General features: G+C 51.4%; 1 protein-coding gene across 2 annotated transcripts; it reads left to right on the top strand.

The window, feature by feature from the left end:
- The first annotated feature begins 4,204 nt into the window (after nucleotides 1–4,204).
- On the top strand, nucleotides 4,205–19,943 carry ABCB9 (ATP binding cassette subfamily B member 9). 2 transcript variants are annotated; one of them, XM_072880359.1, is made up of 13 exons: nucleotides 4,231–4,282; nucleotides 4,906–4,989; nucleotides 5,802–6,491; nucleotides 6,861–6,975; nucleotides 7,487–7,617; nucleotides 8,980–9,185; nucleotides 10,123–10,320; nucleotides 11,912–12,040; nucleotides 13,417–13,605; nucleotides 14,161–14,334; nucleotides 15,729–15,888; nucleotides 16,806–16,942; nucleotides 18,136–19,943. In XM_072880359.1, the coding sequence occupies exons 3-13, from the start codon at nucleotides 5,879–5,881 to the stop codon at nucleotides 18,472–18,474; spliced, it is 2,391 nt and encodes a 796-aa protein (XP_072736460.1). In that variant the 5' UTR covers nucleotides 4,231–4,282; nucleotides 4,906–4,989; nucleotides 5,802–5,878; the 3' UTR covers nucleotides 18,475–19,943. The 2 variants fall into 2 exon arrangements, with proteins under 2 accessions (XP_072736461.1, XP_072736460.1); XM_072880360.1 differs by lacking the exon at nucleotides 4,906–4,989 and having other exon boundaries at nucleotides 4,205–4,282.
- The last annotated feature ends 6,051 nt before the right edge of the window (nucleotides 19,944–25,994 follow it).

Raw genomic sequence — 25,994 nt, 5'->3', positions numbered from 1 at the left:
TCCTCCATCTGCAATGTGGTGAACGGGAAGCCCAGTGAATGGGACACCAGCCTCGACCCTGTGCTCTTCGATTTCCGCACCTCAGTCAACTCCATCACGAAGTACACCCCCTTCTTCCTCATGTTCAACAGATACGTGTGCCTGTCATCTGAGGTAACTTCTCGACAAAGGAGAGTCTTGTAGGAGGTTTGCCGCTGGCGCAGTTACAGAGTAACACCCAAATATCTGTACCTTGCAGGTGGATTTTGTCAAGGACTCTAAAGAGCAGGGGGCTAGCTCTGGTAAGGCAGACAGCCTCCCACCATTCACAGCCGCGGTTCAGGAGCAGCAGAATGCGGTGAAAGAAATTGTAAGTCTTACAGTGCCTTGAAATCATTTTGCAGCCAAGCTCCCCCCAGTGTCCCTTGCAGCAGGCTGTGCAAGAGCTGCACGGGAGGGATTTGCCCATACAAGGATCATGATCAGGCGCTCAGAGAGAGCCCCTGGCCCCATCTGTCCAGAAATGCCATCTCACAGGAGTCATTAGCAGAATAAGGACTCTCCAGTTCCTGACAGGAAAAGGTTGCTTGTCATCTATCGAATTGGGCTCTATTTTTGTGGATTGTAGCAGGAGGAGATAAGGATAAAATTCCATCTATTTGGGACCCAAAAGCAGTGATATCAGAGGAATTAGGCAGTGAGGAACCAGCCTCAGAATGGGAGATGCCCGCTCCAGAAGTCATCTTTCTGAGACCCTGTAACTGGCAAAGACAGGAATTTGTGAATTGAACCAAGTTGGTATCCCAGGGCCATGGAATTTCCAACTTTGAGAAGGATAAAATCAGTAACAACTGGTTAGAATTTTATAGAGGCATTCCCCACAGAAAGCTCATCACGGTGTTACAGCTAAGAGCCATTGTTTATCCCTCAAGAGAGTATCTAGCAAGGGGCAGACAAGAGACTCAAATTAAATCGTACTGATATTGTCAGGCAGAGAATGAGACCTGCTCACATATTATTGGATATTGTCCAGCAGTACAGGACGCTAGGATTGAGAGGCATAACCAACTATGTGAATTATTGGCAGATGAGGCCAAAAAGAAGGAATGGATAGTATTTCAGGAACCGCTGCTGAAAGATGAACAAAATGAATTATGTAAGCTGGACCTAGTGTTTGTTAAAGAAGATTGGGCCTTAATAGTAGACATCACAGTTAGGTATGAGAGTAATCTGACATCTTTGGCTGATGCAGTGGCAGAGGAAGTTAAGAAATATCAACAGCTAAAAGATCAAATTCAAGAACTGATAAATACCAACACTATTAGAGAGCCTGCGGGCTCCCTCCTGTCACCGAGCATAGCAGGTAGCTGATGGGCTCGAGTGTGGCAGGGAGGCCGCGTGTCCGGCTGGGAAGGAGTGAGGCAGATGCCAGTTAAGCACTGCCTGAGACTCCACAGTCCTGGCCTGAGAGGAGAGGTGGACGCTGGCACCTTGATGCATGCCAAGGGCAGCAGAAGCAGAGACGGACCCTCTGAGCTGGCACTGTTTGGTGCCATGAGGAAGCTGGTGGTGTTGCTGCTCAGAGCTGAGTGATGAAATACGAGGGACTGGCTTACCCCGTCAAGGCTAATGAGAGCTGTGTCCCAGCCTGCCCAGCACTCTACCTTGTAATCTGCATCTCAAATCAGCCAAGGGAGTCCGTCCTTTAGGGCCAAGCTGTGTAATTAAGAATGTTAAAAGTAACCCTGCCCCAAAATGGGAGGAGAGAAACTGGAGAGGCTGGGGCTATCACGAAGACTAGTGACCCAGTGGGCAGAGAGCTGGCTTTGGGGAGCAAGGCCAGCATTCAGGTCCAACTGTCTGTAATGTGCTGGGTGACCTGGGCAACTCATTTTGTCTCTCCATTTCTTGGTTTCCTGACTTGAAAAATGACCTCAGTGTCCCCTGTAAAGTGCTTGGCAATATATGTGCCAAAAAATAATAGACAAGGCTCGAGTGCTTTGCTTGCTCCGTCATTTTTTAGACTCAGACAGGGTTATGTGATCCTCTCTGGTCCCACCTGGACCGTGATTCTTCTTGCCAGGGAATAGCAGCAGTAAAACAGGACAGGAGGGAGGAGGCCTGGGAGCTGAACATGTGGGACCTATTCCCAGCTGATCCCTTTGGCAGCTTCAGCTCACTAGCTCGGATTCCCGTTTTGTGAAATGGAGATGCACATCGTGGCACGGGGCAGCAAGAGCTCCGTCTAGGTAACGCTGAAGCATCCTGCCCTGTCCGTAAAGGCACTTCTGGTGTCCAGGTCGCTGACACTTGCCTGCAGACGGGCCAGGATTGGGACTGTAATTAACAGGAGGTGATAAAAGCTTCCTTCGGCTCTGTGTTACTCCAGCCTAGATCCCCTTCTGCCCTCTACTGATGGAGAACTAACGGCTCCTCTGAGCACAGCCATGAAATCACAGATTTCTTAATGTAAGGTCTTGTGCTAGTTTGGGGTTGGTGAGAATAAGGCCGGAAAGACCTTGCTTAGTCCCTCCCTTGTCCCAGGGTGCAGCCGGCTCTGCTGGCGCTTGCTGGCACAGCCTTGGCTTGCCAAGCTGAGCTCTGCACGCTGCAGCACCAACTCTCGCTTGCTGAGCTCGTGTGAGACAGATGCGAGTTGATTTTTGAGCGGCGTTTCAAGGCCCAAGCCAAGCAATCTGCTTTACAGGTGATCGCCAACATGACCACAGCCTACAAGCGGGAGCGGAAGAGTGTGAAAAGGAAAAGCCGGGTTCTGCCCTCTCTTGCCTTCAAAGTGGAAGACAACGTGTTTGGGAGCAATGCTGCCAGCTCCCTGAAGAAGCTGAAGAAGGGCCAGTTCGTGTCGTTTCAGATCGAGACGGTCCTGCCACCTGAGCAGAGTATGTCTGGCATGAAGAAAACCAGTTAGCCTCTGGGGCTTCTCTGGGGGTCCCACGGGGCCGGGGATAGTAGCACGAACTGTCCCCGAGGTTTGTGGCCCAGCTGCATGGGAGTCCAGGGTGCAGACGTGCCTGCTCTGTCCTGGGGAGAAAGGAAGGGGAAGGTTCAGACAAGGGTGTCTGTTTAGTCCCTTCCCAGTCCGGATTTGCCCTTGGACCATCCCTCTGACTGAGGGAAGTGGCACCATCCTCATTTACGCTTTGGCAGCGAGAGACTCAATCTTGCCAAAAAAGCTCCAGCTTGACTACGGCCTGGAAACTGCCTCAAAGCCCAGGAGTGATCAGGGTGCAGATGAGAAGAGAACTAGAAGCTAGACCTGGCTTAGCCACGTTGCAGTTTGTTCCCTACAGCTTAAAACTGTCTTCCCCACTGTCCGCCTGAACCGGGAAGAGTCACAGCAGGTCTGACTGCATTCCCGGTGAACATGGGAATGGCTTGAAGTGAGGGGTTTTTTTTAGTTTTAAGCACTAATTAGCAGAAATAAAATTGATAATAGAATGTGATTTTTTTTTTTGTTTTGTTATCCAGGCAGAGAAAAATGAATTTTTCGTTTGTAATGTCACCATTCTATTCTCTCCAGAAATTGAGTGAACTCCAGGAATCCTATAGTCTGTTCCTACGCTGGTGGGAGTTATAGGGGTGTTTTTAAGTTCAGCACTCCAAAAATATAGGGAAACTTTGCTATAGGGACACCGACCAGCCCCTCTCCTATATAGCCCAGCTGGATGCACAGATGCTGGCCAGGGAAGAGCTTGAGCACTGCCATCGTCCGGAGCTGGCGCGGGGACTTGAAGAGGAAAACTAATTTAGAAGCTGGATTCCTCTCTGTGTTAGGGGTTAATTTAAAACCCTGTCGAGCCCCTATTTAGGGGTTAATTTAAAAACGATGTTGAGCCCTTGTTCTGGTTGTTTTTAAAGCCAGCTCGTGTGTTGTATTTTCTCCCTCTGCTGCGGAAATTAAATAAAACCAATAAAATAATATACAAAATTTAAAAAATTTAAAATTTATTTTTGCAAAAAAAAAGCTTTCTAAGGTGGGGAAAGCCCTCGGGCTGCCCTTGCTGCGTTGGGGCAGGGTTTAGCCAGGGCGGTAGCGGGGGGCCGGGTACCCCCGGCGGGCAGTGCCCCCCCCCTCCCCCCCCCCCCTCCCGGGGATCCGGCCCCCCTTACCGCCCTGTCCGGTTAAACCGCGGGCGCGGCTGGGACCGCGCCGCAGCGAGGGGGCGTGGTTGGGGCGTGGCTATCGCGGGCGCCACGCCCCCTGCCGACCTTGTTCCCGGGACGCGCAGCCGCAGCCGGGTCGGGCCGGGCAGGACCGGGCTCATCCTCGCCGCCGCCGCCGGTAAGAGCCCGTCCGGGCGGGCCGGGGCCGCCTTGCCCTTGCGCTGCAAAGGGGGAAACCTTGTGTTCCACCCCCCCTGCTCTTGCTATGGCGGGCACGGCCCTTCAGGGCGTCTCCCCCGGGAGGAGCATCTCGTGCGGGGGGAGGCAGGGCTGAGGCTGGGGACCTTCGGCATCTCCAGCTTTGTAGCTGGGGACAGCTTTGCGGGTAGCAGGGAGCTGCGGTGGCCGCCTCCTCCTCTTCCTCCTTCTCCTTCTCCTTCTCCACCGGGCCGGATCCGCGCAGCTTTGCAGCGGATGGCAGCAGCGAGCACCCTGGGAAGCGTGTCCAGCTCCTCCCTGGCACCGCTGCTCTGCTTTGCCTCCATCCCTCCTTCCCCACCCACCCCATAAACCCCCGGTCTTCCCCAGACTGCAGCCTCTGCCCTGTTTTCCTCCACTTTTTAGCTTTTTATCCCGCCTGCCTGACCACCGAGCCACTCTCGGCCAAGGGTGCTGCTTGGCTGGTGCTGAGGGCTGCCCTTTTCCCCGTGGTTTGCTTTCGGGCGGCTGCGGAGGTGGCTGTGGTCATGCAGGCTGGAGCGTGGTCAACGCATGGCATCCTTTGTGCCGTGCTTTCCGCAGGAGCTGCTTGGCCAGCACAAATCAGAGGATCGGGTACCTCCCTCGTGCTGACACACGGCATCTCTGGGCATGGTGCAGGAGCAGGTGAGCAGCTCGCTTGGTTTAAAGGGAGTCGAGCTTTTCACCCTTTTCTATGTCAATTCAGATCCAGCCCCACCATTGCTGCCACTGGTCAGACCCACGGGTGACAGCGAAGGCAGCGTCCCATCCTGGAGCTTCCCTCTCCCACGGGACACGCCTGTGGATTTCCAACCCCCTTTTAATTTCCTTTTGGGATTTTTGTTGTGTCGCTGAATTGTGCAGAGGGTTTAGTGGTTACCCCAAATTAACATTCAAGGGGGTTGAGGACAGCAAGGCGTGACAGGCTGCTGTTCCCATAATTTAATCTTTTTTTGATGAAGGGGATCTGTTACAAAGTGGAGCTGCTCTCCCTTCTGCTTTCTTATGGTTTTGATTGAGTGCTCAGTTTCAGCTTTGTCCTGGGAAAGGTGGGGAGGGACTCTCAGATCACGAATGTCTGCGTTTAACACCTACGCGGCCCCGTAGGGCAGGACACGTGGGCTGTGCAGACGTCCCAGCATCACCCAGCTGCCGGGGACCTCGTGGCCCCACAACCGCCACAGCAAGTGGGGACAAAGTTTCCCACAAAGACGTGGGATTCGGGATAGGTGCAGGCTTCTGGGAAGGAAGTTTGTCTTCATTTGTGCTTCGCATTTTACGAAATATCTTGGAGCGTATGCAGCAGGGGAGGGGAGGAAGGAGTCGATAGCGGTGTCTGGGGTCAGGACGGGCTGGTGGGAAGCTGGCAACGGTTGTCCCCTCATCCTGCTTCCCTTTCCCCACCACCTCCCTAGGGCGAATAACAACCCCGTCCCCTTCTTCTCACCCCACTGCAGAGGCCGACATGACCACGTCCTCCCCGTGCTAGGGCTGTCCCCCACCGCCTCGGTGACCCCCCAGCCCGGTGGCGAGGATGCGCGCCTGGAAGGCAGTGGCCAGCACGCTGGCACTCAGTGGGGCTGATGTGGTGGTCACCACGCTGCTCTACGCCCACGGCCGGGGTGGCCGGGATGTCCTGCAGGACCTGCGGCACTTCAACATCTTTAACTCGCTGCTGGACATCTGGGGCGGCTGCCTCTACCGCAGCTGCGTGCTGCTTGGGGCCGCCATCGGGGTGGCCACCAACACGGCCTATGGCCCCCGGCGCCTCAGGGCATCGCGGACCTTCATCGCCGTCGTCTGCCTCCTCATGGGCATCTACATGATGGTGAAGCTGCTGCTCTACTCGGAGGTGCGGAGGACCATCAGGGACCCCTGGTTCTGGGGGCTCTTTGCCTGGACCTACGTGGCACTGGCAGCCACCTTCGGGCTGTGGCAGCTGCTGGCCTGTGTCACCTCCTCCCGTGAGGCGCTGGGGCCCGGCTCTGAGTCCCGCGCCGAGGCGGAGGAGAGCTGTGACGGCGGTGCCCCTCGGGACAAGCGGGAGGAGGCGGCGGGTCCCACCATCCATAAGCTGCTGTCCTACACCAAGCCGGATGCCTTCTTCCTGGGCATCGCCTCCTTCTTCCTCCTCGTGGCCGCGCTGGGTGAGCGAAGGGACCTGGGGGGGCCACGGTATGCTCCCTTCCTCTCTGGGAGGGAAAGAGCCATCGTGGGGGGGACTTGGCAGCACCCCAGGCTTGCTTTTTCGGGTGTGCTGGGTGGCACGTCCTGCATGGGCTGGGTGAAAAATGTAATGGGGGAAAAAAAAATGCAATAGGGGATAAAATACACTGGGAAGTTAAACATCCCCATGTGCCACTAAGGGCTGTGTCTCCTGAGGCATCTCATGCAATGGCTGAGTATCTCCGTGGTGGAAATGGGGTTGTCCATGGGCTGTTGTAGTTGGAAATACAGATCCTGTGCCGATCCCGCGTGGTGGGGCTGAAACCCCGTGTCCTGTGCTTGTCTGGCAGGAGAGACCTTCCTGCCCTACTACACGGGGCTGGCCATTGACGGCATCGTCGTGCAGAAGAGCATGGACCGCTTCTCCACGGCAGTGCTGGTCATGTCGCTGCTCGCCATAGGAAGGTAATCGCAGGGGCTGGTTTTGGCCCCGACGAGGAGGAGTTTGGGGTTTTCCTGCAGGAGCTCCTGGTGGCAGTGGTGGGCATGGGCTGTCTTGCCTGCAGCTGCTCCACCGGGTCCCTGCCAAACCCCAGGGATGCACTTTGATTTCTCTGCACCGTCCCGGTGTAGAGAAGCCGTGGTGGCAGTCACAAAGCCATTGTGTAGCTCTCCACATCTGTCTGCTGGTGGTGGGGGAGCAGGAGCGGACACAGGGAACTGGCTCCCTGGGGAACGCCGTCCCAGCAGTGCTTCATCCCCTCCCGAAGCTTGTCACTACTGGGGTTAGGACCAGCTGTCCCTGTGCTGGTAGCACACAGAGGAAGTGTGGGCTGGATTAGCCATCGCTTCCCCGGGTGGAAAGTGGTACCAGCACAGCATTGCCCAAGCCCTTGGCCCAGGCATCGGGGTGTTTGTGTTGCTGAGGAGTGGGTTTCGTGTCCATTGGTCTATAACGTTTCTTATCTGCAATTAGCTCATTTGCCGCAGGTATCCGGGGTGGCGTTTTTACGCTGATATTTGCAAGACTGAACATTCGCCTTCGCAACTGCCTCTTCAGGTCGCTGGTGTCTCAGGAGATGAGTTTCTTTGATGAGAATCGCACAGGTTGGTTCCTCTTTCCCCTAGATTTGCTCTAACCCCTCTATCCCATCCTGTTTTTTTTTTTCCCCTTGGTGTGCCCTACCAGCACGTAGCAGATTGGGGGCAGCTAGAGACGGCATCCAAATGCTCACGTTCAGAAAGACCGTCAGAAATCTCTTCCCTTTTGGGTGCCTCCTACCATGGGGATGGGACAGGATTGCCCAGCATCTGGGGATGTCCCATTGCCACTGATCAGCCTGACATCCAGCAGCCCCAAGGCTGACATGTTCATCTCTGGTCATCCCCAAAACACCTGCTTTCCTCCTCCCGTACCGCCCGGCAGAGCCTGCTGGTTGGCCGCTCTCCAGCTCTGCTCTGGGCATGGGAAACCTCAGAAGTGTGAAGCTTGCTGGGCGTGCTTGTGGCTTTCCCTGCTTGCCATTCAGTCCTGTCCTGGTCCGTGCCACTCTGGTGTGGTCCCAGCCTGCTGTAACTTTTCCCACATTCAGTTTCTTCTCAGTGATATTTTTAGTTTTGAGGCTGTTGCCATATTTAGCAATCGCTGTATGGTGCCCTGGTAGCTGAGGACACCGGAGATGTTATTGTAAGTGGGGTACGGGTAACCCTGGACTAACACTTACACAAAAGCATGGAATTTCAGATGGACTCAAACACAGGCCAAGTATTTAGGAATTCAGGGTGATGTTTGCTGGCTGTAACGTTCAGTTCCACCAAAGGACACTGCAGGACCTTCGCCCCTTGGTAGCTAGACCCACGTCCTCAGAGTCACTTGGGTCAGCTCCAGGCTGCGGGGCACATGGCTAAGCCCAAACAGCCCACTCCGAAGCTGCCTTGTGCTCCTCTGCAGGGTGTGCTGTGCCCAGCCCCGGCTGGTCCCGCCAGGACGGCAGGGAAAGGTGCCAGCAGTCCCTGGCGAACTCCTGGAGGGCTCCTGGCATCATTTAGAAATTAACTTGGGGTTGGGTTGACAGCTCTGGAGGTGCATTCAGCAGCCCAGCAAACACTCCACCCACACACCTGCTGCCCATCTGCATGCCCACGGGGTACCCTCCGGTGTAGGGTGCTGCCGCAATCCTGTTTGCTGTCCTGCAGCCATCCTTGGTGACCCAGGGACATAGCTCATGCCTTCAGATACATTTCGTCTCCCTCGTGCATGCAGCAATTCAAGCTCCTCTGTTTTGCTTCGCATCCACAGCAGTGGAGAGTCACCCCCTCTCCATGCCGCCCTTCAGACCCGCAGTGAGGGGTGGGTTGAATGGGGAGCTCCGTCTGGCCCCTGGCATGGGACATGGGATGTGGCTAGGCAGTGACCTGCTGTGGTGACATGTCCATGCTCTCCCCTTCCCCAACCCCTTGTTGCTGCAGGGGATGTCATCTCCCGCCTGACATCGGACACGACCATTGTGAGCGACCTGGTCTCCCAGAACATCAACATCTTCCTGCGCAACGTGGTGAAGGCCACGGGGGTGATCTTCTTCATGTTCAGCCTCTCCTGGAAGCTGTCACTCGTCACCTTCATGGGCTTCCCCATCATCATGCTGGTGTCTGATGTCTACGGGAAGTACTACAAGGTAGGCAGGAGAAGCTGGCCTGGCCATGGTGTGCTGCAACACTGGGCTGTTCCCCTCATGAAGCCATCGTGGAGATTGTGGGTGACCTTGGAGCTGGTGGGACTGATACTCGGGTGCTTTGCTGCCAGCAGTGGGGGCAGGAAGGCGGCATTAAGCCTGTATGGGCAGACAAGCATAGCCTTGGCTCTTACCTTGCTTCATGCTCAGGAGTGGAAGCATCTCAGGTCTGACAGGAGAGGTAGCTTGGCCATGGAATGTCACGTATGTGCCTGCCTGTCCTTGTGCAGTCTGTCCTCTCCTCTCCCTTTGGAGTGTCTCAGGTGGGGGTTAAACCCAGTGCCGAGCTCCCTCCCTCTGCCTGGGGCTAGTGTGGGCCAAGGGCCATCCCCTGTGGCTAATACCGTGTCCTATGGACCATGTGAGTCCTGCACTGCTGCTCCCCCTGTCAGTTATTGGAGCTTTCCACTGTGCCAGGGACATGGTGTGCATGGGTGCTGCCTCCCACAGCCATGGCTCCTCCTGCAGCTCAGGCGCTCATGGGAGGAGTGGAGCTGCCCTTGGTCTCCAGACCTGTCCCTGACTTGGAAACTCCTGGAAGGGCTCCTGGGTCAGGCTGACCCTGTCCCATTAGGGCACTGGGAGCAGCGGCTCTGCCACAGGCTTCCCAAGTGGCCCTGGGCATGGCATTTCACCTCCCGCAGCCCAGGTCCCTCCTTGGGGACAGCACAACTAATCCGTTCCCCTTCCTGGCACAGTGTCCCAGGCTGTCCTGAGGTGCGGGATATATCCCAGTGCTCAGCCTTGTTGCCCATAGCCTTGGAAAATGTCACCGTGCCTTCTTTTCCCAAGCCCAGCAAAGGCCGGGGCGTGCAGGGAGCGGTGCCACGGGCAGCCTGGCACGCACTGAGCCCCCTCTGCCTCTCCCCGCTCCCTGCAGAAGCTCTCCAAGGATGTGCAGAATGCACTGGCCAAGGCCAACAACACCGCTGAGGAGACCATCTCTGCCATGAAGACCGTCCGTAGTTTTGCCAACGAGGAGGCAGAGGCGAACGTGTACTGGCAGAAGCTGCAGCAGGTGTACAAACTCAACAAGCGGGAGGCCATGGCTTACACCTACTACGTCTGGTCCAGCGGGGTAGGTGGCCGGCGCCAGGGCTTCCCCGTGCGGGGCTGGGGATGGGCAGGGGATGTTGCTTCGGATCCCAAAATACGTGTGGCATGATGTACGTGCGTCTCCTTCGCTTCCAGGGAGTTTTGCAGGGCAAGCCCAGCCTTGATGTCTGCTGCCTGTAATCCCCTGACTCTTAATTATTTTTTTTTTCACTCATCAAAAAATATATTCCATTCCTCCTTAGGGCAGCGCTGCATTGTGCCACCAAACGGTCCGGTTTCTCTTGCAAAGAAGAATATAATTGATAACTACTCAAGGTCGTGGAATACCCCGTGTTTCTGTGTTGCTGCATTGCGTGCCTGTGCCAGCTCATCTCCGGGGCTCCGGCTGGGAAACAGCCGCGGCGTTGGTTGAGCTTCTGCTCAGAAACAGAGATTTTCTGTGTGGGGGTGGTGGTAGGGGGAGGCAGCTGGGGTTTGGGTTTGGGGTTTTTTGAGGTTTTTTGCAAAATGCTTTTTCATCATTCAAGACCAGATGGTTTGGGACTTCTCCTGCATCAGCTGATAACTAAGGCTGTGCAAAACCCTCATGTGCGGCTGCCCTTTCTCTGCACATTCAAGGATCCAAGTAGCCTCTGGTTGGCAAGTTATGGTGCCCTCGTGCAGCTGTGGGAGGCTTTATGGCTTCCCAAGTTTGGAAGCAAAATCGGAGCGTTTTTAGCATTGTTTCTGGGCTCCCAGGTGAAGCCAGAACTGGGTCAGCACAGATCCCGCCGAGTCAAAGAACGCAAAAACCCTCAAAAACTATTCCTGCGGGGCTCGTGTAGAAAGAAGCCATTGGATTTAGCACAGCCCTGGTAGAGCCTTTCTCGAGGGAATGCAGGATCTTAAGGTCACATCATGGCAGAGCAATAGAGGAGGAAATTTTTCCCCAGTATTTTTGTCTATGTGAATTTACAGCCTGTCCTGCAAACGTCACACAGAGCACCAGGGCATCGCTGCTTTTCTGAGCACCCAGGCAGTGTGGAACAAAACGGCTGAATAAAGGCAGGGGCTGGTATTTGTCATATCAGAGCTGATCTCTCTTCTTTCTAGAGTAGGTGGTACCCCCCCTGCTGATTTCAGGCAAGAGTTGAGGTTATGCTTCAGGGACTTTTACATGCAAGGAGGATTTTTTGCATTAACTCTTGGCTTGATTTTGTGTTCTAAATTAAAATGTGTCACACTCATATAACAGAAAGTTTATTTTAGTGGTGAGGTGACTGCATATGTTGGATAATTTGAGCGTAGATTATTACGCTAGTCCAAGAGAGAAGTTCATGAGACACTGTTATTTCAGGTAAATTCTCCCTCCTTGGCTGTTGCCCCTCTGGACTTCTGTTTTGTTGAAAGATCTCAGCCCAGCGCCTTAAATCAGCCCATGTACTTGAGTTGTTTTTCCCTTCTCATATCCGTGCTTGCTGCTAGGGCTGTCAGCTGTGTGCTGTCAGGGATGCTCAGTTCGGGGCTCAAAGAATAAATGTCAGCACATGTATTGTGGGCTGTTGTGTGAGTAATTACAAACACATCAAAATGCAGTTGTTCTTGCTGATTCTGGGGGGTTTTCTTGCTTTTAGCTGACCCTCCTGGTGGTCCAGGTCAGCATCCTTTACTACGGTGGGCACCTCGTGATCTCGGGGCAAATGACAAGCGGAAATCTGATATCCTTCATCATTTACGAGTTCGTCTTGGGAGACTGCATGGAGGTGAGTCTGTTTTATCCCTCTGGGCTACCCCATATCAAGATGATATTTGTCTTCTAGAAGGTTCCAGGGCAGTCACAGGGCTAGACCCAGTGTTGACTTCCCTGTGACGCATTTCCTTGGCACTGTGGCTTTGCCCACTGGTGGGCTGATTCTCCTCTCTGCTCCCCGCTGCCCTCCTGCTGTGGCCTCGCAACCTGAACATGTCCCAAGCAGCTCATCCCCCGATAAGGCAATCGGGACCAAAGGGGTCAGGCTGGCCCTGCTGAAGGGCAGAGTCCTGGCTGCCTCCCAAGCACGTTTCCTGGCATGAAGGATGCAGGGATTACAATGCTGCCTGTTAAATTTCAGGCTTCATTAAAAACTTAATTATATTACTTTTTTTTTTTTTTTTTCCCCCCCTTCCCTGGAATAGGCTGCAAACTGCTGTGTTGGCAGCGCATTAGCAAGATGGGATTGTGGGTGGGATGGTAGAGCCCACCCAGGGCTGCCTTCCCCTTGCAAAGGTGTAAGCTTGGCTAATCAAGGCAGAAATGATCAAGTTGAGGTTTCCTCGCAGCCAAGCGTGGTTTCAGCGGTGCTTCAGCCTTTGTGCAGCAGCAGAGCAGAGCTGGAGGCAGCGTGCCCAGCTCTCACCATCTGTTCAGATGACTGCAGGCTCTGGTGGTGTTTCCAGGCTATGTTTTTGGTGTGGGTTTAGTTTGGTTTGAGGTTTTTTTTTCCCTCCTGATGGGAGGGGCAGTTGCAGTACAAGCTGTTCTACAGCTCTGGGTTTAATATTGAAAAGAGCCAATGTGATGGAGATTTATTCCAGCAAAGCCAGTGTCAGCATGCAGCAGTTGTAGTTGGGAAAGCACAATGGTAAAGCCACTAGGACCATATCCCGGCAGGGAACAGCCAATTCAGCTGCCAAACAGTTGTGTAGAATGGTCCAGCCTGAAGCTGCTCTGCATTTGAGACATGTACTAGGGAACAAGACGGCTGCCCCCGGGAGCTGGTGGGATGTGCTGCCGTACGTGGACTCTGTTCAACCATTGGGTTGGGGAGCTGCTGGTCTCGAGCAAAGAGAGATAGGTGGAGGATTCTGGTGGAAGTTTGGGTCATGTATCTCCTGGCGCACATCTTCTCTTTGCAATCCATCTGTTTCCTTCTTCTGTTCCCCTCTGGGTCTACCTATGCACAAACCCCTTTAGATGCCCTTTCCCTGGATATGTCCATATATCCCCTCTGTACACTGCATAGGGGGAAAAGCTTTCTTTTTCTCTGTCTGATGACTGTAGTTCATGTCATGGGAATGCTTCAACCATTCTCCTTACAAGTCGCACCGATTGCCTTTTCCATTGCATGGGACGGTCTCACCGTTGCCTCTTTCCTTCCAGTCCGTCGGCTCTGTCTACAGCGGCCTGATGCAGGGAGTGGGAGCTGCTGAGAAGGTGTTCGAGTTCATCGACCGCAAGCCAACGATGGTGAACGACGGGTCCCTGGCCCCAGACCACGTGGACGGGAAGGTGGAGTTCAGAAACGTGACCTTTTCTTACCGCACTCGCTCTGCAACGCAGGTCCTCCAGGTGAGCCCCGTGGGTGCAGAGCACTCCCCGCCACGAGGCATCACATGCTGCTTCTCCATCACAGCAATAACCGATCCCCAGCCCATGGGAAACGTCAGCTGCCCTTCTGGAGATGCGTAAAGGCAGGCTCGGCGGCATGCTGGATGGAACAGCGGGTGTTTAGGGCTGGCCTTCCTTACAAGGAATGAGATTTATTAATAAGACCCTTGTTTCCTGCTCAGGCATTAAACACGTCAGCATTGTACAGGGCTCTGTGCCAAGCTGTCTCAGACTGTTTCCATGGGAGAGGGGCTGGGGTCATGGGGAAGAGGGAGGCAGCAAAGAGGTTAGTTTGCAGTTTTTAGAGGTCCTGCTATATCAGCAGGCAAATTTGAAGCAATTTTGGAGGCTTCTTGCTTCCTCAGAGCCAGGAGAGGTGGCTGATGTGGCATGTCACCAAGGTGGAGGGTCATTGGGGCTGGATTTCAGCTACCTTTCTTGCATAGTGCCTGAGCGACTGCCCCAGGACCTTGGGAAAAGCCAGGACCTGAGCATGCTCTCCCATCCATGTTGCAGAATGTGTCCTTCACCCTGCACCCCGGCAAAGTGACGGCGCTGGTGGGTCCTTCGGGGAGCGGGAAGAGCTCCTGTGTCAACATCCTGGAGAACTTCTACCCTCTGCAAGACGGGCAGGTGCTGCTGGACGGGCATCCCATTAACATGTACGATCACAAGTACCTGCACTCAGTGGTACGAGCGACTGATACGTGTATTCTAGCTATCACCTGCTGTGATCAGAGGGGATGGATGGTAGCGTTGCATGTTGCTTTGGATTTGATCTGGCAACTTCTGAAATGTCCAGAAAGCTGGAAATGGTCCAGGAAATGAATTCAGATAATTTGTGGGGGTGGAAGGGAAAGGGATGGAGAGTGGTTTCATGGGGAGGGGGAAGTCTTCCAAAAACAGAACAAGAAACATGTTTTGTTTTGTATTTTTTGGCTAACACAGTAGAAATATGTTTTTGGTTGTTGGATTAATTATCGTCTAAATTGGGTTTGGAGAAGTGTTTTGCATTCCTCCAGCACTTTCTACCTTAAGATCTTAAAGTAATTCTCAGCTAATGGGGAGTTAAACCTCTCAGGATCCTGGCAGCAGCTGGAACACCAGAGGGACTGGGTGGTTTGCCCAGGAGAGGGGTCCAGGCCCCTCAGCTCTCGTCTGTGTGTCAGCACAGATCAGCCTTCATCTCCTCTGCAAGTAACTGCCTTCTTTGTTTGCCCCCAGAGCAAATGGCCTCACCAGTCAGCAGGAAAAACTGAAAACAATTGATCAGAGACAGGCTGGAAAGCCAAAGTCAGTGTGACTAATTTACATTCCCTGCCCATACTGAGCGAAAATTAAAAGACAAGCAAGCCTTTCAGTTTAGAAAGCCTGGTGTGGTGTTAGGAGCATGGGGAGAAGTCAATTAAAATATGACCGTGTCCCGCTGGCTCTCTTCATGACCAGTTCTGAGCAATAATTTGGAGGGTTCAATTTATTTCAATATTGAGTGTTTGACAAAGCAGGCTGAATGTGAGAGTGAGCAGCAACGGCTGTAAGGTAAGACAGGGAGGCTGTTGCTAAGCAATTAAGGAATTGCGGCAGCTATGTCCGTAACTTGCTAATTTTGGATTAAAAGATGCAGGAGGGCTCATTCATGTGGCCCAAGCGTGATTACTGGCCTTGAACGGAAAATCAGCAAGGCCCTAGGAGAGGCTCTCTCCAGCCTGCCTTGTCCTAGCAACTGGTTTCCCATACTGTGAAAAGCAAAAAGTGATGGGAATGACAGATCTGGAGCAAAAACATAGCAGGGTCTTGGAGGGGGAAGCCCATCCCAGATGCCAATGCACCAGCATTGCATCGGTTTTCTTTCCTGTGAAACAGCTTCCCAGCAGACAGTGCAAACTGGGCTGGGGCTGCCGCTGGGCACCCTGTCGTTAGCGTCCTCACTGGAAGCTCACATTGAGGCACTTCTGTATCTTGATTTAATGGTGAGGCTCTGCCTGCTTGAGTCCTTACCCTGCAGGAACAAATGACGATGATCTGAGACACCGGCCAGCGTGTATTCTGCTCCCAACCCCCTGCTCTTCCCTTCCTTTGTGCAGATCTCCCTGGTGAGCCAAGAGCCAGTGCTGTTTGCCCGCTCTATTGCGGATAATATTTCTTATGGCTTAACTTCAGCCTCCTTCGAGTCGGTTGTTCAGGCTGCCCAGAAAGCCAATGCACACGCCTTCATCACGGAGTTACAAGATGGCTACCACACAGGTACCAAAATCCCTCCATTTGCACTTGAAAGCATTTTGTGCCTAGGGAAGGCAGAAACTCTGCCTGACTTTCCACCCAAGGGAAGGTGGTGATGGACACAAGTCCATGACAGCTCGGAGGCACTGTAGAGGCGGTTACATGGGGAGGTGCAGCACCCTGGCTGCCTTTTGGGGTGACTGAGCTGTCACGGGATTTCTGAGCCCATACCGGGAGTGTTTCTGCTGCTACTCTGTGGCAGCGGGGTTAGTGTCCCCCATCCCGTCCGGACCAGTCTGGCTCCCGGTGCCTGGCAATGTTACGGAGATGTGGCACTGGCAGTCTTGCCGTTTTTCAGTGCAGTGATCAGGAGAAAAGCCCAGAACCCAAGCAGTTAGCTGTGTACCATGCCGTCTGCATGGGAAGAAAATAAACCTGTGATAAATCCACAGTAATAAAAGCTGATGTGTTTGTGACAGTCTGACTTTGTGAGGAGGCAGGTCAGACTGATGATGGTTTGTGTTTGCAGGAGCCACCAGAGAGGTCCCGGTTTCCCATCGCTGCTGCCTCGGTTGCACGCTCTCCAGAGCCCGACTTGCAGGGAGAGATGGCAGCGATGCAGCTGCATGAGCCAGGGCAGGAGGGGGGCTTGGAGTTTGGATGATCTCCCAGGCTCGGGGACTTCTCTGCGTTGTTTCCATGAGTGTTAGTGCCTCACACCTTGGGACAACAGTGGAGAACTTGCTGCTGGAGGGAAGGACTGCAGCCTCGGTGGTGTTTAACTCATTTAAACTGCTCTGCCAAGTGAGCAGAAGCAGAAGAGTTTACCTGGTCTTTGCTTCAAACCATGATGCCATCCTGATGCTGCTGGCTGGGACCTGAACTTGATGGCAGCTCTTGATTTTTATTTTGACCCTTTCCTCTCTTTCTTGACCCAACAGAGGCAGGTGAAAAAGGAGCCCAGCTGTCAGGTGGCCAGAAGCAGAGAGTGGCAATTGCCAGGGCCTTGATCCGAACCCCCCCCATCCTAATCCTGGATGAAGCCACAAGCGCGCTGGATGCGGAGAGTGAACATGCGGTGAGTAGGTGACTCGGGTGTTTGGGCCAAAGAGGCAATCTGTGTTTGGAGGACAGACCGTAGCTGCAATTTCCAGCCTGTGGACAAGCTTAGTCTTGACATGGTGCTATCAGAGGTTTGGGTAAGACGCTAATTCCTGAGCAGGAATTTGCTTCCAACACTGCTGTAGCCACCAAGAAGGGAATAATCCTGTGCTCACAGCAGCTGATGCCTGACAAACCTGATGAGATAAGGATCTCTGCCAATTTTTGAAATGTGAAAAGTGTTAATTGGCATACAGCAGCACTGTGCAGCCTTTTAGGACAGGATACGGAGGAAGACCCTAAAAAATGGTACTACAGCAGGCAGAGTAGGACTGCCCAAGCTAAAATCCCAGCTGAGGCACCAAAGAAACCATGCTGGCAGGAAACGCCCTGAGCTTGCTGTGAATTGAGCTGGGTTTATCTGGCTGGGATGTGACAACCAAACAGCTCTACAAGCAGCAGTTTGGCCTCGGTGGTTTAATGACATGAGGGAAAGCAGTTCAAGGTTGAGGTGTGAGGACATGTCTCCCGGTCCTGGAGGATGAGGGCTGCTGGCCCACGGTGTGGGGCAGCGTGAGCATCTGACCTTGGAGCAGCTCGTGGGCTTGCAGGTCCTCAGCCACATGTGTGGTATCTGATGCCAGCCAGAGGCTGGTTTTGGCTAGCCAGGGGTGTCAATGTGACATGTGGCCTGGTGGCCATCTGCCTGCCTTTAGACCTTAATGCTATTGTCTGTCTCTTGGCTAGAAAACAACTCTTTCTTGCTTTGCCTTGATACACCCAGGAAATAGCCCCACTTTTCTGAGCAGCTGCATTTACCAAGTATTGGCTTCCTGCACTCCATGCCAATACCACGTGGCCTCCAAATTTGGGGCCCAGTTCTAACAAGAACCCAGCTTGCAGGATCAGACCTGGCGGTGCATGTGTGTGTACCGCACCTGCAGGCTGGCTGGACTGAGACGGTCTTTTGGGCTGCACAGCGAGAGCTGGGAGCTGGGATGGACATGCTGGTGCTGGTAGTGCTGCAGGGAGTCTTGTGTCCTCTGTGTAGCCAGAGGAGAGCAAACCTCCCATCCAGAGGTTTCTTAACACAGACCACAAAGCTGCTGTTCTTCCTTCCAAAGCAGAGCCAGTGACGCGCGGGCACTAACGTCTTTTCCTCCTGTGCAGATTCAGCAGGCGATTTACGGCGACTTGCAGAACCACACGGTGCTTGTCATAGCTCACAGGCTGAGCACTGTCGAGAAGGCACACAACATCATTGTGCTGGACAAGGGCCGCGTGGTGCAGCAGGGCTCGCACAAGGAGCTGATGGAAGAAGGAGGCCTTTATTCCAAGCTGGTGCAGAGACAGATCCTGGGGCTGGAGGGGGGTGGTGCCGACAGTCGCCAACCCGCAGCCCGGGGGGATTCAGCAAAGGCGACCGGCGGGCTGGAGGAAGAGTTCAGGATAGACCATTCCCTGCCGGCCGTGGCACAGGACGATTACAACAACACGGCTCACAAGTGAAAGCGGCGAGGGCCGGCGCTCAAGACGCTTGCTGGGACGCCGAGACAGGAGGCGGCTTGCTGACGGGCTCGCGTGCTGCAGAATGACGCCCGTTTGCTCACCCCACGCGCGTCACACACCCGTGCACACACAAACACACACTATAGAGCTTCCTGCATTACAGTCCAGCGGGCCGATGCCGGCTGGTTAAACAGGGAAACGGATTTATTTGAGGGAGTTGGGTCTTCAGCAATTCCCAGCATTTCTACTGGGTTTCTTTTCTTACTACCAGTAATTCCTCTCGACTGGGACTTTTCTCCCATTGATATGCATGTGTAACTGCTATTAACTGTAATGGATGTTAAATGCATGCATGGAGGGGAAGATTGAAAACCCCTTCAGGAATTTCAGGGGGTGGCTTTTGTGGCTGGATAGAAAAACACTGACTGTAAAATGAGGTCCTGCTCCCGCTATCAATCTATGGGGCTAATCCAAAGTCTGCTGAAGTCTGTAGGGAGCTCCCTTTGGCTTCGGTGGAAACTGGATCGCTCCAACGGGGCTGAATGCTGGGAGAGTTTTGCACTGAGTGCCTGCAGGCTCAGGCTCACAACCATTGCTGCTGAGCTTGTATCGCGTAGTAACCATCCTTGCTGGAACGAGCCAGGGGACCGGGAGGCAGATGTTGCTTTCAGATTTGCTCTTGGTTCTTGGTGGGTGTTTGTTTTTAAGGATGAAACGTTTTACCATAATTGGGTTAGGTTTTGGGGTTTTTTGGTTTGGGTTTTTTGTTTTGGGGGGTTTTTTTGTTTGGTTTTTTTTAAATATATTTGTGTGCACTGTGCAATGTCTGTCTGGCTCCAGCATCCACTGAAAATTGGTCTGTTATTTCAGAATTTTTTTAACTCACAACCCCGGTGCTGGTTTGAAAAAAAAACAAAAAACCACTACTAAAGACAGGCATAAAATACTAAAAGACAGCACTTTATAAATCCCACCAAAGCTTTGTTCAGCTTCAGGCCATGCTAGCGACTTCACTGCATGGGAAATCCCTACAGTCACTTTCCTTGAAGTCTGACTTCAGCTGCCTGAACTTTAAAATGTGTTTCTTTGAATATTATTTATTAACTTACTTTTAGTATGAGGAATAGAAAGAAATATGTTGCTCCTAGCCCTTTTGGGTAACGGCTCTGGCTTAGTAGTGTTATCCTGCCATAGACTGGTGAAGAAACCTATGCAGCCAGGCAGGTGCTATTGAAAAATAGCATTTATACGGGGAAGACTGACTTCAGACTGTGCATAGTTAAGAAATTATCTCAAGCACTTTAGCTTTCATGTTTTCTGATATTTGAATGCTGCTGTGTTTTACTTTTTGGCAGTTTTGCATTTTTGTTGTTGGCAATGTTTTGTTTTCGTTTAGTGATGTTTTACAAACTCTTTAGTGTCCTTGAGGAGGGATGCTCAAAAAATAAAATACTACCTCTGCCACTCGACGTCGAACCAATCTAGTGGGGGTGTTTTTTGCATTCATGGTTTTCAAGGTAATGTTCATCTGAGATGATGGCTGAATACAGCTGCACACTGCACACGTTCTGGCTCCCTTGCGGGGAATGACAAGAAGAACCTACAGAGAATTAGGTATGTAAAAGACTTCAGCATCTGATAATGGCTGTGAGCCATAGCAGTAGGCATAACCTGTTTAAGAACTTGTTTTCATCACAGATCCCATCCAGTAGTCAGTCTCGCACGAAAGGGCTGGCAATCCAACCCATTCTCAAAGCACAATGTTTCGTGACTGGAGTCTTTTCAGCTGTTTGCTTTTGTGATATGATAAAAACCTGTGCCTTGGAAGAACGAGAGCTCTCTTTGTCTCGTCTCCCTCCACTTACGAAACCTCTGTCGTGCTCTGAACTCCACAGTTCACCACTTCAGTAACTGGCCAGTACATTCCTGCTTGATGAAAATTTGCACTGTGGGTATGAAGAGGGTGGGGGTTCCACCCACCGCCAAAGGGCAAGTGATTAATTCTGCATTTTTATCAGTACCTGTGAGCAGAATGTGGCCAGCAGTTCATAGAAATGGAAATAGCTTCTACTTAATTGAAAAACTGGGGAGGAAAAAAAAAAATTGATTACCTGGGAACTAGGGAAGCCGACTCACCCTGGGAAGTGCTGGTAGGACAATGCTTGTTGGTACAAGAGATGCCAGAAAAGAGAATTTGATCGTATCGTGTGTCCCTCCCAGGCAGTGCTGCAAAAAGGGGAATTGGAGGATACAATTGGATTAGTTTTATTACAAAGACTACAGTGAATTTCAGGAAGGGAGCCCTGCTTCCCAAGCCTGTTGTGATGATAATCCCAGCATTGTACTCCCAGGTCAGGTCTAAACAGCTTCAACTGAAATGGCACATTGGAAACGGCAGATTGTCTCTGCTGGTGGCACCAGTCCAAGCTGATAACGGGGCCCGACTTTGTTCATTGCCACAGGTGCTGAATTCTCTCTTTTGCATCCAGATAACTCAAGGCTACTTTTTCCACTGAGCCTTACATCTCGTGGCTTGGACAAGTCCTTTCACTGTGCTGTTGGTGTGTGACAAGTGGATCTGCCTGTATGCTAAAGCCATGAGGGTTTTCTTATGGCCTGGAAGCCTGGTGGGAGCTCCAGGGATCACACCACCAGGGATCCAGCAGTATTTATCTAATGCAGACATTTCTGCTGGCCCAGTACAAACCCTGTGACTGTACAGAAAATCCTGCTTTTCAAAATCATTCCAACTATGACTTCTTTTTGAAGTGAAAACTGGGGTCAGAGATGCCCATTAGCCAACCTAAGCTCAGCAGTGAAGATGAGCTTAACCCAGTGCAGCAGTGGGAATTGCTCCAGTGCTGGGGTATGAGCCGACTCCTGGAGCTGCCTTGTCCCTTGGGCCTCGCTGCCTGTGGGCAGTCTCTGTTTTTCAGGCTATTCTCCTGGAAACAAGGCCACTGTTGCCTCTGAAACCCTGAACTGTAGTATTTTGTGGCTCTGGGTTTGCCCAGAGTTGACATTTACATGGGAACGCGAACAAGATCTGTTCAGGAGCTTCTCAATTACAGCCATGCAGATAAAAAGTCTCTTCTCAAAAGGAAGAGTATTCTCTGCAGGGAACTCAGATGGGTTTATCTGAAACCTTAACTCAGGGAGCACAGCTTGAAGACCGTCATGGCAGAGTTGGAAGCAATTAGGTGTTTGAAAGCACAAGTGATTGCAAAGGTTGACTGTATATTCCATAGCAGGTTGTTTTCCTCACTATTAATAAGCTCTAACCATTCCCTGTAATAGGTATAACCACAGCTTTATTTGATTTAAACACTGCAGAACCCTATCCAAGATGAAGTTCAAGAGTAGATCCTATAGTCCTAGCAATTCCCCAAGGACATGTATTTACCCCTGTACCTTTGCACAGACAAGGTATGTGGCTGACTGACCCACTAAATGAGAACACAGTGTAATGGAAAAAACGCAGCTGTGTTTATTCCAACAACTTGTCTCCCAGTGCACCAGCCTCTGCCTCAGTAAGCAACTGTGTTTGTTCAATGGCTGCGCTTTCTAGGCCTTCAGCAGGTCTGGAAATAGCACAAGCAAATAGAGTGCTTCTAGCTCAGGTTCAGAGATGCGTCTTAGTCTGGGGGGGAAAAACAGTATCTGCCTTTTCTACTCTAGCTTCACTATGAGCTGAAGGCAAAGAAAGTATGTGCAGGTATATAAACCTGCTCCTCTTCTCATGCCTGTGGCTCCTTGTAAGAAAGGAGAGAAGTACTAACAATTAATTCTTGCTCTCTCAAACAGCAGGGCCACTGTTCTCTCTCAAACAGAACCGCTGTTTCTCTCCCAGGATTTTGAATATGCAGGTCATTTGCATGTGTGAAGGAATCTAGATTATGAAATCTAAACAGAAATATGGACTGTGATTAATATATAGAAGGAAACTACATTGCAAATAAGCCTGAAAACTTGCCTGTCCATTGAGCAACCAGACTAATAAGGGTTAATAAACGCCACAGATTAGACTTGCAAATTCAGTCTCCACATAACCAACCAGTTTTTCCAGGAAAAGAAAAGAAGTTGTTGTGAAGGTGACTTGCAAAATATGTCTAAATCTAATAAATATGCATGGGTACGGTGCTACTGACTGTAAAAGGATATGAGGTGACAGAAGGAAATCCAGGATCAAGTTTAAAAAGAAAAAAAAAAAATCTAACATCTAATTTAAACTAGGCTGGATGCCAGTTCTCCTCAAGACTGAAGCTTGACTCCTTATTCACCATGACATGGTTTCCACTGTAATCTTCCCAATATTTTTGTTCCGTTTCTCCTGTAATAAGTAGAGTTATGTACTTTGCCTGTTTACAGTTTTAATGTTCATTAATACTGTCACCCTTCAAAAGGATTTTAGCAAAGGCAAATAGGAACTGGGGCTTGGTAGCTGATAAATCTCAGCCTGCAGCACTGCAATATTTGATAATCCCTGTAGCCTAAAATCCTAGTTTATCTGCAATCCTTCATATTCTATCCAAGTGACATGCTATCACAAAACCTTTATCTTTCATGGAAACTGCTGAATGGAAAGGCACCTTCCTACCTGTCCAAGTAGAATATATAATTATACAAAAGCGGCTGACCCCTATCTTGTCTCTCAACCTCAGCTGCTTTGCTGGCAAAACTTGAGGACTCAATCACATGCAGATGCTGATCAAAGTACTCAAAAGCAGACCAGATGTTTAATATAGACGCTCCTCTCCAACAGCCCCAGAACCCAAACATATCTACATAGGGAGAAGTGGTATTTTTAATATATGTTGTACTTGAGCACGAATGCTCACAACAAATGAGTTCATTTGTGCATTTTGTGAGGACTTCATTGTTCTGCATTATGTGGCTTCTAACTTTAATACAGATTACCATTGACTAATTCAAATAATCCATTCCTTGATGTCTAGAGCAGTGAACTTCCATCAACCCCATGCAACATAAACAAAAATTAGATAGTTACAGAAAAGCTCCTTAGAAGGTCACTGTAAACCATCTTTCCCGACAGCATATTGACAATACAATTATTATCATACTGGAGTGCCCTTCACTAGAGATACTCACCCAGAGTACCCCTACAAGCATTATTCAGTGTGAACTTTTCCTCTCCACTTTCAGCCTGGGACTGAGCGGTTATTATTAGACCTCTTTTTAAGCAAAAGGCACTATGATTGAGGGAAGCTGAGAACTCCATTCCGGATCATGCAAAAAGGTAGTGGTAAAACTAGATTTACAACATGAAGCTGAGTCAGACTCTTATAAACCACACTCCCCCCATACCAATTATTTAGCTATGCTATTAAGTTAAAATCACTAATGTTCTTGGGAAGAAAGGGCTTCTTTTAATCCCTCAACTAATTCCTCTATTTGTGTGTGTGTGTGTGTATATATGTACGTGTGTATGTTTGCATGTGCAGAGTTACAACCTGGTTTAACACAAAGGTGTAACTCTATCTTTTTGATGGCCATGTGTAAATATGGTATATGATACCATGTTGGCATGGCAACTATCTGCTGGTTTTAAATAGCAAGGTCAGGCTGTAGTGGCCGTGCAAACCCATGTCACTGCCAAGGGGTACAGCTGCTTACTCATCTGTGCTCCGAGCAGAGCACCCCACACAAGGAGGAGTTCAGCACATACCACAGCAACAGGCAGGTGCGTTGACGTGGATGAGTGGACACATGCCAGTATCACTAATCACCTTCTCCCCACCCTAAGCAAGCTCAGCTCAGCTTCCTGCTGCACAAACATCTCGCTCTTACCTGCCTCTGAATACATTCCATTTGCATCATGGTTGTACAATAGCTTTGCACTAAGCAGCTGGAAGGCCAGGAAGCCTTCCTCTAGCAGAGTCATGTTGTTGGTCGTTATTACTTGTGGATAATAATGACAGAGGGGACTCTGGGGGGGGGGGGGTGAGAGGAATGGAGAGCTGAGTTTAGTTATAGTACAAAAGAACAAACATATAGCTGTCATGTCTTCATTCAGTTCTGCCAGGAAGTACCGTGTCACTTCCTGAATGTAACATCATTACATTTTAATAGCATTACATCAGAGATTGATTCAGTTCACTATATTGATTTTTGTTTTTCCAGTTAGATCAAAAATGTCATCTACAAAGGACAATGACCACATGGCCATTCCCTGCCCTGTTCCTTTGGCTCATGTGCTCGTTCTGGTTCTCTCTTTGGTGTTACACACACAGAAACAGGCACACCCATGCCCACCATTCCCTAGCTACAAAAGCAGGCCAGGAAGGTGGTGCATGCCTAGAGATGGATACAACCTAGGCTATGTTAACACAATTAATTGTTTCCAGGCATAATTGTCTTTATTAGCTATGCTAACATCAGTAGTAAGTGGGGAGCTACTGCTCTAAACTGTTACCACAGAGTGCCTAGTAAAGTGTTGGTGACTTGATAGATGTAAATTAGAAGAACAAAATTTAGCTATAATGTTTTAGTTGATGCAGAGCTTTTGCTACATTACATTTCAAAAGTATTTAAATTCATCATAAAACACGTTTGATAGATCATTTCTTGACCTTCACTCTTAAAGAAGAAAGTGCTTAAGATGGGCAAAAAGACCTAGCACCAAAGCTTGGCAAGATACGATTTTTAGCTATTTTTAACCTAAATAGGTATTCAGCCTAGGCTTGAGAACAATAACGTAGTCACTCTTTTGAGATTTACTGTAATCAGGTCCCAACCTGGTAAGGAAGTGACAGTTAAATAATTTTGCTGATTTTCCTTCCTGATTTACAGCTGTGCAGTTATAAACAAAAGGAGAACAAGCGTGCCTACGATACTTCCAGGTAGGAGCATTGTAACTGCCTGTATCTGGTGTTGACGTGAAGGCTCAGAGCTCAGCTCTCCACGTCTTGCTGGGCATAGGGCAGAGTCCGCTCCCCGTGCCGGTCTGTGAAATGAAACCGGTCGGTGAGTGAAACCACTGAGCCGCAGCCATCCCAGCCAGCCGTCTGACCTCCCGGCTACTCCAACAGCCGCCATCCCTAGGGACGCCGAGGGCCTCGAGCACCGGGCAGCATCACATGAGCGAGGCAGACAAAGCACGCTCTGTGAGGGGCTCCGCGGGCCCAGGCTGAGGCCCGGCGCCTTTAGGAAACGCCGCTCGGCCTCTCTCAGCGGGCAGCCTTCCCCGGGCCAGGCACTGCCACCCCGGGGCCCTTCTCGTGCCCCGCTTCGGGCCTGGGGGCTGGAGGCCTGGTGCGCTGTGACCCCATGGTGGGCTTCGTCCAACACGGAGAGCCCCAGACAGGCTCCCCAGAAGACCTCCAGCCTCCCCCTCTCCCCACACGCCCGGCTCACCCTGGGCGCTCCCGGATCCCCTCAGGCCAGCCCGGGCTCATCCCTCGCCAGCCGCCCGCCACCCCCTCGGGCACCCGCCTCCCCTCAGCCGCGGAGACCCCCCGCCCCTAGCCCCCTTTGGTATCGCCCGCCACCGCGCCCCCAGT

The sequence above is a fragment of the Ciconia boyciana genome, chromosome 15 (genome assembly GCF_034638445.1).
Source record: "Ciconia boyciana chromosome 15, ASM3463844v1, whole genome shotgun sequence".
NCBI lineage: Eukaryota > Metazoa > Chordata > Aves > Ciconiiformes > Ciconiidae > Ciconia > Ciconia boyciana.
This window is presented reverse-complemented; position numbering and strand designations above follow the sequence as displayed.

Excerpts from the sequence above, each read along its gene's own strand:
- ABCB9 (XM_072880360.1), top strand. The coding sequence starts at position 5,879 with ATGCGCGCCTGGAAGGCAGTGGCCAGCACGCTGGCACTCAGTGGGGCT. Across the intron at positions 7,618-8,979 it reads CTTTGATGAGAATCGCACAG|GGGATGTCATCTCCCGCCTG; the intron begins GTTGGTTCCTCT and ends TTGTTGCTGCAG. Across the intron at positions 9,186-10,122 it reads TCTACGGGAAGTACTACAAG|AAGCTCTCCAAGGATGTGCA; the intron begins GTAGGCAGGAGA and ends CGCTCCCTGCAG.